Below are 12671 nucleotides of genomic sequence, written 5' to 3'. Positions count from 1 at the left end.
GGGAAATATTGCCTGGTTGTTACAAGCATTGGAGTGTTAAAATCCAGTCGTGGACACTGGGATTAAGAGAGCAAACTTGCTTCTATTTTATTAAATGGCCACCTTTCAGTCACCCATTCTCTGCTACAATACTTTGCCTACATGAAAAATTCTTATTCTGAAAGCCACATAAAGAAATACCTTGGCAAATGTGGAAAAACAAAGCCTTGGAACAAAAGGAAAAAGTGGCAGTCAAGAAGAAAAGTGCAACGCACACATAAAACAGTTTAGGAACAAATCAGTAGGTGTGCTACTGGAATGGACAGCAAGTGAGTAATGTAGATAATGAAAAAGAGAACCAAGAAATCAGAAAAATAAAAGATGGGTTGGGTCAGGAGGTACTTGAATGCCTGTTATTCCTCTATTTGAGAATCAGTGATGTGCTGATTTCCTACTCATAATTAGCTCACTGCAGAATCATTTTGGATCTGAAACTGGAATCCTAAACCTATGGTATTTATAATATTGCACACAATCTCCCTTGGAATTTTAGGCCCCAAGAAAAGACACCATGAAATTAAAAAAATTGTTCCCCAGTCAAAAAATTGTGTGTTTGATTTGGTATGCCATCACATCTTAATTCAATACCAGAACAGTTCAGTAAAATATAATCACAAACTGCAAATATACAAGAAATTGCTTGCCAATATTTTATGTTTTAATTGTAAAAAACACGAACAGAAAATTCATTTCAAGGGATTTTGGTACGAAGTGCCATTTTGAGCAAGAGTAGCAAAATATTTACACATAGAATCTGATACAATTTTATTCACTAAATTATTTTAGACTGTATTTCCCCCATTTCTTTTATCCCTTCTTCACATAGCTTAAGAGTTCTTCTTTGTCCATTCTGTATCCACTTCTTTTCCACCGATCCCGTAACTCTTGCAACAGTACCCCAATTTCTTTCCCAGATGAAATCCCTATTTTCCTGATGTCGTGGCCGCTCACAGGAAAAGTAGGGACAGACCATTGTTGCATTTCATGCAGAAGATCTTCTTCTCCTTGGTATTTCAGAAGCTCACAGATTCTGGATGTTGCATCAACTTCCCTTGACTTCACAAAAAAACAAAAACAAAAGCAATACATCACAACAATCTGAGGAATTTGTGCACACAACATCCACAACCTAAAAGCTACCAATTTTAAATAAATAAACAAACTTTCTTAACATAATTTAGGATCCAGATTTGGACACACTCTTCTCTCTTCACCAGTCACTGAGCTACAGCAGCTCAAAGCTATGTATGATATTTTGAGCCCAATGTTAAAACCACTAAACACAGCCTAGAGGAGTGTAAGTAGGATGTAGACTGACTGTCTTGGGGGTTACTTCCACTACAGAACACTCCTCAACACTCCTGAGAGGGAGGAGCAACTCATTTTAGAATAAGTTTCACTGACCAACAAATCTCTATCTCAGCTGTTTCATTATGAGTACAAAACATTTATGCCTTCAAGGGCACATTACAGGTGGTACTTAAGTCTAAAAGGATAGGAAGAGTTAGATACCCCTCTCTTTTAAGATAATTTTTTTCATTTCCCTCAACCACCTTTCAAGTTTACAACTTTATGTGCTTTTCCCAGGGCATTATGGCCAGAATTCTGTTCAATGCTGGTAGAATGTAAAACTCTTGAGTGCTACTGGATGCCTCCTTTGCAAGCATGGAAAGAAGTAAAACTGCCAGTGTAACATCCCAATAGAATTTTGGCCATGGCAGCAAAGACAGATGTAAGTATAAGAAGTAGCTGAACAAGCATTATGAATTATCCAGAAGTGTCTCTGGTAGAACAATTATTCTAAAAAATTTTAATCTGAAGTAAGGGTGCAAGATCATACTTACATCTATAACGAAGTCTTTATATGGCTTAAGTGGTTCTGTAGTATCAGTAGCTTTGACCAAATCTCTCCTATGCTTCAGTAAAAACAGTCCAAGGTTTTTTTCATCTTTTGAAATTTTCAGCCTTAAATCCAGTTTCGTGATGTCATCTGGAACCTTTAACAGTGATGTTAGAACGGTCATTGGTTTTGGAAGAGATTCTGACATTTTTAAGACTGCCTCAAATTCCTGTAAGTTCCATTAACAGGCAACCGAGACACACAAAAAAAAGGAACATGAGAACAGCATAACCAAAAAACCAATGGCTAGCAAAAGATGTATCTGTCAAATAATTCAGATAGTGAAACATGTGGCCTTCCAGGTAATGTTAGAATCATAGAATCAAAGAATCATAGTTGGGAGAGACACAAAGGAGTCCAGTTCAACCCCCTGCCATGCAGGAATAAACCAATCAAAGCATTCCTGACAGATGGTCATCCAGCCTCCATTTGAAGACCTCCAAGGAGGGAGACTCCATTACACTCTGAGGGAGTTGTGTTCCACTGTCGAACAGCCTTACTGTGAGGAAGTTCCTCCTAATGTTGAGCTGGAATCTCTTTTCCTGCAGCTTGCATCATTGCTCCGGGTCATAGTCTCTGAGGCAGCAGAAAAAAAGCTTGCTTCCTCAATATGAAATACCGTCAAGTATTTAAACAGAGCTATAATATCACCATCTTAACTTCTTCTTTCTCCAGGCTAAACATCCCCAGCTACCCTAAGGCGTTCCTCTAGTGGCAAGGTTTCCAGACCCTTCACATTTTAGTCGCCCTCCTTTGACATGCTTCCAGTTTCTCAATGTCCTTTATAATTGGTGCCGCCCAGAACTGGAAACAATATGTCCAGTTGGGGCTGACCGAGCCAAGATTAGTGCACTCTTACTTCCCTTGATCTACACACGTACTTACTTCTATTGATGCAGCTAAAATCGCATTGGCCTTGTTTAGCTGCCGCATCGCACTGTTGACTCCATATTCACTTGTGGTTCTACTTGGATCCTAGATCCTTTCACATTTTGTCCTCCTTAGCCAGTGTCCCCATCGCTATATCTGTGCATTCATGTTTTTTCGCCCTGAAGTGCATACCTTACATGTTCTCTCTGTTGAAGTTCATTTTGTTTGCTGTTGCCCCCCCCAGCTTTCCTAGTCTATTCAGGTCATTTTGATTTGATCCTTTGGTCCTCTGGAGTATTAGCTAGTTCTCCTAATTTGGTGTCATCTGCAAATTTGATAAGTATTCCCCCAATTTTTTCCTCCAGGTCACTGATAAAGATGTTGAACAGTACACCAATATCCATTAGCTCTAGCCAAAATAACCAACGGAAGTCATAGACTAATAATATCTAGTGAATCACACATTCCCTGGTCCTACACAAATGAACTTACTAATAATACTGTTTTGAGCTGTAGTCAAAATACCACAGCTAACAGGATCACAGGAAGAATTGTATCTTGAGTGCAAACCCACAACTCATCACAGTGCACCAGAGATTGGGTCAGAACTACTGTCCAATAACCAAAGTAACAATAGGGGTTTCCAAGAGGTGTGCTTTAAGTCTAGTGGGTGAAATCTAAGCCGATGTAAAAACCTTTAAAATTGTTAATGGATTATGCCCATTTTTCTAACAAAGCACATAGCTTACTTGCTGTAGGATGTGCCCCTGAAATGACCATGGCGGGTTACACACCGCCACTTAGTACGTAATGAATACGTACTAGGGTTAGGAAGGGGCGGTGCTTCCGCACCCCCTAATCCTAGTACGTATTCTGTACGTACAATATGGCGGCGGCCGTTCCACACGGCCGCCGCCATATTTACGTATCGGACGCTGTGCGTCCGTATGTGTCACGGCGTCTATGACGTCGCGAGTCCACCCCTGGAGCCTCGCGACGTCATAGAGGCGCCGCTTAAAGAAGCTCCATTTTGGAGCTTCTTTTTCGGTCCGTGCGGGAGCCGCGCGGTGTGGCTGCTGCGGCTCCTGCACGGAGCAAGTGGCGGTGGCGGCATACTGCCGCAAAGCGGCGGTCTGTAACCCACCCATGTTTCCTATCATTAATGTTCTGAATTTGAGAAGGATTATTGCCATGTAAGCTCGCTGCACTTTACCTATGTAGTTGGCTACATCAAGTTCGTACATTAGGCAAATGAGATGATTAGCATGTTTCCCAACAAGGATCTTCTTCAATTCCATCCAAATCCTCTCGCCTGATATCCCAGCCAGGCCTTTGGAATTTTCTTTGATAGCTTCTAGAGTTTCAGGTTCATGGTCACCAGGCTTTTTTGCTATCCTTCCATAAAACCTACAACAACAAGAAGAAAATCTCAGTAGCCAGAGCAAATATGTCTCTTTTGCAAATATATATTGGAAAACTGATTGTTTTCATTCTGAAAATGCTGACATTTGATATGAAAGTGCTGCAACTCAATACTGACTAATATGACAAGGGTTTGGGATTGTGTTTTAACACAATGTCCATGTGAGCATCACCATTATATGGGTGAATGAGGAAACTGTGCTACAGTAAACTATGTAACAATCTATCCATGTGGTGTCAGATCATGCTCTTTAGAAACAGAAAACTTCTACCTGAAGTATCGTAGAATTCTTAAGTAATCTTCTTGTATTCTTTGGTTCGCATGTCCCACAAATCTGACTTTGCTGCTTTTTAAATCATCATAGCCATTGAAATAGTCATAGAGTGTGCCATCCAAACCTATAAAGCAAATACAAACAAAAATAACTCAGGTCATTTTAAAAGGGTATGTTCTGATGCCACATTTATCCTTAACATTTAAACAAAGCAAGCATAAGCTCAATATCTGGATCCAGTTCAAGATTCAGGAAATTCATTCAAGGTGTTCTTTTTAACTTTGAAAGCCTTAAATGGTATGAAACCTGGCTGCTGAAGGAACCACCTGTCTCATTATGAACCAGTTTCAGATATTATGAGCTGCAGAGGACACTTCCTTGAAAATACCATCCCTTGTAGAGAGGCACTTCATGGGTGTGACTTTATCCTGTGTTCCTTACAGATTAATGATGTTAACGGAAAGATTATTAGTGACATCTGATATGTAGATTATATGGTATTGCTAGTTGACAACTGAGATTATCTGCAAGGATTACTTGATAAAGTCAGTGAAATAAGTCATGACCAAGGTCTGAAAATGAAGTCTTAAAGGGGGTAATGGGCTGGATGAGGAAAAACAAATTGAAGTTGAATCAAGACAAGGCAGAAGGGCCTACTGTCAAGAATCCTACCCTGGGTTTGCAGGTGTGTCAATCAACCCTGGATGGGGTTATACTCCCTATGAACGACTATGTTCACAGTCTAGGGTACCTCAGGATCAAGACAGCTCAGATAGATGTGATAGCCAGGAGTACTTACTATCAGTTTTGATTCATATGCCAGCTCTGCCCTTACCTAGAGCAGGAGGATCTAAAGATGGCAGTGCACATTCTGGAAACCTCAGGCTGGACTTTTGCAATGCACTTTAATCGGGGGTACCTCTGTACCAAGCTTGGAAACTTCAACTAGTTCCAAACATGGCAGCCAGAATGATTATGAGTACATCCAGGAGTGAGTGATCACATTATACCAGTATTAAAATCACTGCACTGGCTGCCAATTGCTTTCTGGGCAAGGTACAAAGTGTTCGTTATTACCTCTAAATCCCTACATGGTTTGGGTCCAGATTACCTACATGATCGCCAACTTCCATATAATCTGCCCTGTACATTCAGGTTCTCTGGAGGACATTTACTTCAGTCACCCAGGACTAGGTAAGCAACTGTCTTGACCTTTTTTTCAGCTGCCCCTGGACTTTGGAATGACCTGCCAGAAGAGATCTGACAGCTGAATACACTGTCTGAATTCAAAACAGCATTAAAGACAAGTCTCTTCCAGCAGGCTTACCCGGATGTGATTTTAAATGATGAATTTTAAATGTGGATTGTTTTAATATGTGTATATCTTGTCTTTTTAATTTATATGCATGTATTTTTAAATTGATGTGTATTTTAATTGAAGTGTTTTAACTGATGTGGTGTGACTGTTAATTGTTGTTCCCTGAGTCAATCCATGCAGAGAGGCAGGTAAGAAATAAATATTATTACTGTTGTTGTTGTGATTGTTGTTGTTATTATTATTACAAATTGATGGTAATTAGCAAGAACATCAAGAAATATTTAAAGATCTAAAAGTGTGTGTTGACAAATATAAATATCTTAGTATCTGGTTGAATAAGCAGTGGGATCATAATCTTGCAGTAACAAATAGACTAGAAATCAGTCGGAGTTGATCATCATTGACTTGAGTCTGAGCCCAACTCCCCTATAGCTGGCCATAGGGGAATTTCCACATGAAAATAACAATAAAAACAGTCAGAATTTAAAGCAGAATTGTCATGCCAATTTGAGAGAAGGTTACCTAAGAACATAGAATTAATTGTGAGATCTCTCCTCTCAGCATCTTTTTCCCAGTCAGTTGTAAATTCCACTTCTGCATGCCTCCCATCAGTAATCAGATCAATCCTAAGTGTGGTAATTTCAAAGTTCTGCTCATGAAGCTGTAAGAGAAGTTTTAAAGTTCTTAATACATTTTGGGAAAAATAGCATCGCTACCAATATAGAAGGAAACTTAGGGCCTGAACAGACAGGCCAAAATAAAGCTGCTTCCGGTTACTTTGGAGGTATGGTGTTTAAATGATGCATGCATCCTAAGAGGCTGGCCACTGTGCCAAAGCCACGCTCCAGTTCTAAGGACTGGAGTGCAGCTTTGGCACAGCTTCTGGACTCTTAAGATGAGTGTGTCATTTAAACAGCATACCTCCAAAGTGACCCGAAGCAGCTTTATTTTGGTCTGTCTGTTCAGGCCCTAAATTATATGTATGCTATGTTAGACAGTAGGGCATCAATACCTATATAAATACACATAATTTTGGGATACTATGACCCCTCTCTTCCCTCACTGTTAAATAGGGGCATATTTCTAATATGAACAGCCTGTGTCAGCTTCACCTGCCTGGTCTCTACATAGAATTCTTATAAAAAACATCCAATGGTAGAAGTTGATCAACAAATGGCTATGACACACATCCAAACTCACTAATAAGAAGTAACCACTATTTTCAAACTATGTGTGCCACACTTGTTCTTTGTATATTCATGTGTGTACATGTGTTGAAGCTGTTATATCAGCAGAACATGTAAGATGTTTTGGAACATGGTTAAGAATTTTTTTGTATATCTTTCACTGGAAATCACTAGGGACTTACAACATTCTCTATATTTAAGCAAACTGTCCCCCCCCCCAAAACATGGTTCCACTCCATTTAGATCACTTTCTGATTTCTTCACTGCTCATAGACACTGGTTCCCAACCAGTGAGTTCCCAGATTCTGTTGGACCACAGTTCCTATATTCCTTGTCATTGACCATGCTGGCTGGGGTTCTAGGAACTGAAATCCAACATCATCTGGGAACTGAAGATTAGGAGGCCACCCCTCCCAGTATCCTCCAGAAGTGCTAGTCAACACACCCATGATCCCCAAGCTATGCTGGCTGAGGAATGATGGTACCTGTAGTTCAAAATGCTGGATTGGAAAAAGCTGCTTTACACCTTTTGCCAGATTCTTCCCATTGACAATTGGTTCTCTCATGACAAGGGAGCATGTGCACAAGCCCTTGGAAGTACTCATTCCCAAACAGGGTACACTGACACAAAGTTACATGAATGTGTCTTTGGGGCAAGGGGTTGTCACCTCCTGAGTTTTAAACAGCTGTAGATCTTTTTACCCTAGCAGTAATGGTTCCATGTTTTTCTCCTCTATTGTTGATCATACGGACACCTGCAGCCTGGAACATCTCCTTCATCTGTGTAGGTGTTGCAGTGGTGGCAAAGTCAACATCTTGTGGCTTCAGTCCACTGAGTAAGTCCCGGACAGCACCTCCTGCTATTCTTAGTTCATAATTTGCTCCGTCAAATAGTTCTGGTGGAAAGATGGGAAAATAAGTAAGTGCACAAGAAACAGGGAACTGTTAACAAATTCTTACGTGATCTGCAATTGCCTCTTAACACATAAACTTCTTTTATCCCTCACAGTTGATGCAATTTTACTAGGGCAATTAATAAATGAAAGAAACCAAGATAGAAGAAAAAATACTGCATGATGACTGACAAGACCAACCCTACCACTCAGTGGAGTAAGGAAGCTGCCTCTGCAGCAGATTTTGCTAGTCATGAAACAACATAGAATTGTTAGCAATCTAACTTTTCATGATTGTACTTTTACTGCTATAGTTGGTGAGAGGCACTTGTATGATCTTCTGCATCAGGTCCCAAAGTAACTTGGCTGGCTCTGAATATTTTTGAAGGGTGGGTAGAGTGCAACAGAATGAGTTAAGTTGGCCATGATGATTATATGATACACTTTCATATTTATACTTTCATTCAGCAGTTCATATTTTTCCCATGTAATGAATGCTCTATATTCACATAAATGTCTCATTTATTTTGATGACATTTAATCCTGAACTCCCTTCTCATAGAGAGGTATATAGCTGCAGAGATGTGAAGCCTGCTTATGATACGTTACATCTTGGCACTATTAAGGCAATTAAATACCTAAATGACCTCCGAGGCAGCCAAGTAATCCCCAAAACATTATATAAGAAAACATCACATACCTGCAAACATTCTTCCCATTTTACTACAACAACTAAGGTTATGGTCCAAAACACACTGCAGAAATAATCCAGTTTGAGACAGCTTTAACTGCCCTGGCTCAATGCTAGGGAATTCTGGGAACTGTAGTTTTGTGAGACGTTTAGCCTTCTCTGTCAGAGCGCTCTGGTGCCACAGTAACTACAATTCCCAGGATTCCCTAACACTGAGCCAGGGCAGTTAAAGCAGTCTCAAACTGGATTATTTCAGCAGTGTGTTTTGGACCTATGACACCTTAAGTTCCAGTTAAGCAGAATGAAACTTGCTTTCAAAAAATGTGTTCAAGTATGGGATGTCAAAGCTGCACTATATTCTTCAGACTGTGCCTTGTGACACTTACCGTATTTACTCCTGAAATGTTCCTTGTTGTAGCAAAATTTGGTATCTTCAAAGCTAGGAAACCAATTCAGGATAGCTGTGCTGGCCATGCAGCAACACAAAACAAAATACAAAATCCACAAAACAGAGATAACTTTATGCACAAAATACATGATGAAGGCTTTTGATTCACTGGCTTCTTCATCAGGTGAAAATATTAAAAATCATACAGCAGAAGAAATCACACAACAGAAGATAACAGACAGGCCAACATTTTGTTTCAGATGTTAACTGTTAACATCTTTGCCTCATGTATAAGCCACTGAAGCTTTGAAAGTTTGCTTGATGTATTCTGTCCATTTTAGTTAAGCTCATAAAGCTATCACTGTTTTCTAAAGTAAATAATGTTTTCACTGGGGTAAATAATGATGTTCTGAGTTCTAGTGCAAGTACACCAAATCTCTGCTGGACTAGCAAAAACAACAACAAAAACACACGTCCATATTCCTTATAAATGTTTCTTGTTGCTCTCAGAAGATAGGTTTGTATTTTGCCAGCTCTGTCCTAAACCTTCTCAGAAAATGATGTGCTCTTACCTGCAACACCTTTCAGTCCTGGTGTGAAGAGGGACTGGAATTCAGGAGATTCTAGCTTCATTGTACTTAAGTGTCGCCACAGGACTGTAAGCCCTGCTCTGCTGCAAGGAAAAAGAGGAAGACTTGCCTTGCAGCCCTGGCCAAATAGGTGACTCCACATCTGAGGAAAAGTGGAGAGATGAATAATGTTAATGTTTCCTTTGTTGAATAAGGCACATTACTGATACCCTCACCATTCTTGAATATGTTATTTCTCCAGATGTCCTCAGCTATGTTCAAAATTGTTGTTTGTCACATCAGCTCAACCCACCAGAAATACAGTTACTATGATTTTGTAACTGGTATGCAGAAATGTCCTGCTCACTGTGGGAAAGGAACCAATGCATACCACTACTTCAAGAAGCCACTCTGCTCTGGAAGACCACTGAACGACAGCAGTGATGAAACAGATTTAAAACTGGTGGGTAACTTAACTAGGTAATCACTAATATGGCAGAGAACTGCTGATGATTTACCTCACAGGGATTACTATTTATTCAGTCGTCCCCAACCTTGGGATCCCCAGATGGTGCAGGACTTCAGCTCCCAGAATACCCATGCCAGGATGGCCATGAAGAATTATGGGAAATGTAGGCCTGTTACAGACTGCCAAAATAAAGCTGCTTCGGGTCTCTTTGGAGGTATGCTATTTAAATGATGCATGCATCCTAAGAATCAGGAAGCTGCACCAAAAGCTGCACTCCGGTGCTTAGGAATGGAGTGTGGCTTTGATGTGACCTCTGGACTCTTAGGACCCATGCATCATTTAAACAGATACCTCCAAAGAGACCCGAAGCAGCTTTATTTTGGCAGTCTGTAACAGGCCGTAGTAAAAGGAAAAAACCTCCTAGCAAACCACAGGTGGGAAACACAATTTGTGAAGCACTTCAAATATTTGCATGGGATGTATACTTAGCGCAATTATAACTATTACTCCCCCATCTCTAAGGAATACAATAAAGCATTCCAACCAGCCTAACCATTATATCCAAGGGTAGCCGTATTGGCCATATACCAAAGTACAATAATATCCAAAATCCACACAACAGTGATGCCTTTATTCAGCCAACAAAAATCCACAATATATATGTTGCAAGTTTTCAAAGCTCCAATGGGTTTCTTCATCAGGCAAAGATGTCAAAAACCATACCGGGGGGGGGGGGATGACCATGTTAGTCATAAACCCACATTTTGTCAAGATACTGTGGTGTTGTGATGTTATGGAAGGGTATTCATGCAGGTAGGCCTCTCCTCCTTTGGGGCATGTGGGTACTGGGAGAGTCTTAAAAATCCAGGACATTAAATTTAAATTCAGCTAGCAAGAGAAAAAGACTAGTTTGTCCTGAATCCTTTGTGAAGCTACCAGCCTCTTTGTTAGACAGAATACACTGAATTTCTCAGGATCCCCCCCCCCCCAATTGGAACTGCATTGGCAGGTTTTACCTTAAAACCACCTAAAAAGTTATCCTGATGTAAAAGCATGGAGGCTTTCTGAAAGGCCTATGACTAACGTAGTCATATTTTTTCTTTCTTTCTGCCTCCTGTACGGTTTCTGACAATGACAAAGAAGCCAGTGGGGCTTGGAAAGCCTGCAACATATATCTGGTGCGTTTTGGATGACCTCACTAAAGGTATCACTGTTTTGAGGGGTTTGGAGGTTATTGTACTGTATTTTGATATGCCTAATGCAACGGCTCCCAAACTTTGCATTGAGAGAGTTTACAGGCCCCAGATTTTAGTGCTGGAATAGGGCTCTGGAGACCTGGATTTGAATCCTGGCTTGGCCATGGGAGCCCACTGGGTGACTTTGGGCAAGTCACACTTTCTCAGCCTCAGCGAAAGGCAATGGCAAACCTGCTCTGAACCAATCTTGCCAAGAAAACCTCATGATAGGTTTGCCTTAGGGTTGACATAAGTAGGAAATAACAACAACACACAGCAACAACAATATGGCTAACACAGCTCCCCTGGGTATATTTAATCATGCAATGGCTTCCAAACCTTGCATTAGACATTAGTTTACAGGTTCAATACTCTCCCAGACCCCCCCTTTTAAGGCTTATGGAAAGGAGAGTTTTAGGGGTGGGTTGGGGAATACATAGGATGACCAGAGGTCCTCCTTTTCCAGGACACACCCTACATTTCAATTTCCTCTCCAGCAGGGATCCCCAAACGTCCTCCATTTTGACCAGGGCTAAGAAATATGCATTTACATTTTTATGAGCCTTTCAGGCTTTGCTTTTCAGTCCAGGAGGCATCCCCAAACGCCCTCCATTTTGAGCCTGACAAAGTAGTGCGAAATTACATGCCTACGAGTCCTTTCAGCTTTCAGTGTCTGTCCGGGAGGAATTCCAAAAACGTCCTCCATTTTGAGCATCGCCAAGAAGCATGCATCCCCATTCATAGCAGCATTATTATTATCATTATCTTTTCCTTTCAGCCCAGGAGGGATTTCAAAAGTCCTCCATTTCAAGCCTGAGTAAGAAGCATGCATTTATATTTCTCTGAGCGTTTTCAGCTTTTATTCTCTGCCCAGGAGGAATCCCCCCAAACGCCCTCCATTTCGAGCCTCAACAAGAAGCAGACATCTCTTATGGTGGCTCCAAGCTTTCATTTTGTAGTGTAGGAATGTCCTCCATAAAGGAAGGCAGGAAGAATGAAAAGGCTCACCGCAGCAGGCCCCGGAGCTCCCCGGCCTTCCTTTCGCAGTTTGGAGGCGGAGAAGGAAGGGTGCCTCCTCCCTTCGTCCCTCCTCCTCCCCTCCTTCTCGCATTGCAAGAGGCTAAGATGGCTGGCCAGCCTGGCCTCCTCCCTTTTTCCTCACTCAGCAGCCCCCTGCCCCCCCAAAATGGGTTCATTCAGCCATATTTATTATTATTATTGTGAAATATAAACAATAATATAATAATAAGAGGAGGGGGGGTTATGACGTTGGCTGGCACTCTGCACTGGCAGAAATAACCCACTCCCGTTCCGCCAAAACGAGTTTGAGAAGGTTTTTTAAATTTATAATGGCCATGATATTTCAACCCCTTTTGTAGAAAATAAAAAGGGGAGGGGATATATATAATATATAT

At 41.0% G+C, this 12671-nt stretch overlaps 1 protein-coding gene across 1 annotated transcript; it reads right to left on the bottom strand.

Moving 5' to 3' along the window:
* Positions 1 to 675: 675 nt before the first annotated feature.
* TRNT1 (tRNA nucleotidyl transferase 1) lies at positions 676 to 12145 on the bottom strand. Its single transcript, XM_042452130.1, has 9 exons — positions 11904 to 12145; positions 9556 to 9715; positions 7714 to 7907; positions 6347 to 6485; positions 4504 to 4630; positions 4023 to 4216; positions 2908 to 2936; positions 1884 to 2108; positions 676 to 1095 (listed from the first exon to the last, which is right to left on the bottom strand). Exons 2-9 carry the CDS (start codon positions 9713 to 9715, stop codon positions 847 to 849), a joined length of 1317 nt encoding a protein of 438 aa, XP_042308064.1. The 5' UTR covers positions 11904 to 12145; the 3' UTR covers positions 676 to 846.
* Between the last annotated feature and the right edge of the window lie 526 nt (positions 12146 to 12671).

The sequence above is a fragment of the Sceloporus undulatus genome, chromosome 2 (genome assembly GCF_019175285.1).
Source record: "Sceloporus undulatus isolate JIND9_A2432 ecotype Alabama chromosome 2, SceUnd_v1.1, whole genome shotgun sequence".
NCBI classification, from domain to species: Eukaryota; Metazoa; Chordata; class Lepidosauria; order Squamata; family Phrynosomatidae; genus Sceloporus; species Sceloporus undulatus.
Note: the sequence above shows the minus strand (reverse complement) of the source record. Positions and strands in the feature narration are given on the sequence as shown.

Excerpts from the sequence above, each read along its gene's own strand:
- TRNT1 (XM_042452130.1), bottom strand. The coding sequence starts at position 9,715 with ATGTGGAGTCACCTATTTGGCCAGGGCTGCAAGGCAAGTCTTCCTCTT. Across the intron at positions 2,937-4,022 it reads TGATGTAGCCAACTACATAG|GACAAAATGTGAAAGGATCT; the intron begins GTAAAGTGCAGC and ends CTGGCTAAGGAG. Across the intron at positions 2,109-2,907 it reads TGAAAGGATCTAGGATCCAA|GAATTTGAGGCAGTCTTAAA; the intron begins GTAGAACCACAA and ends TGGAACTTACAG.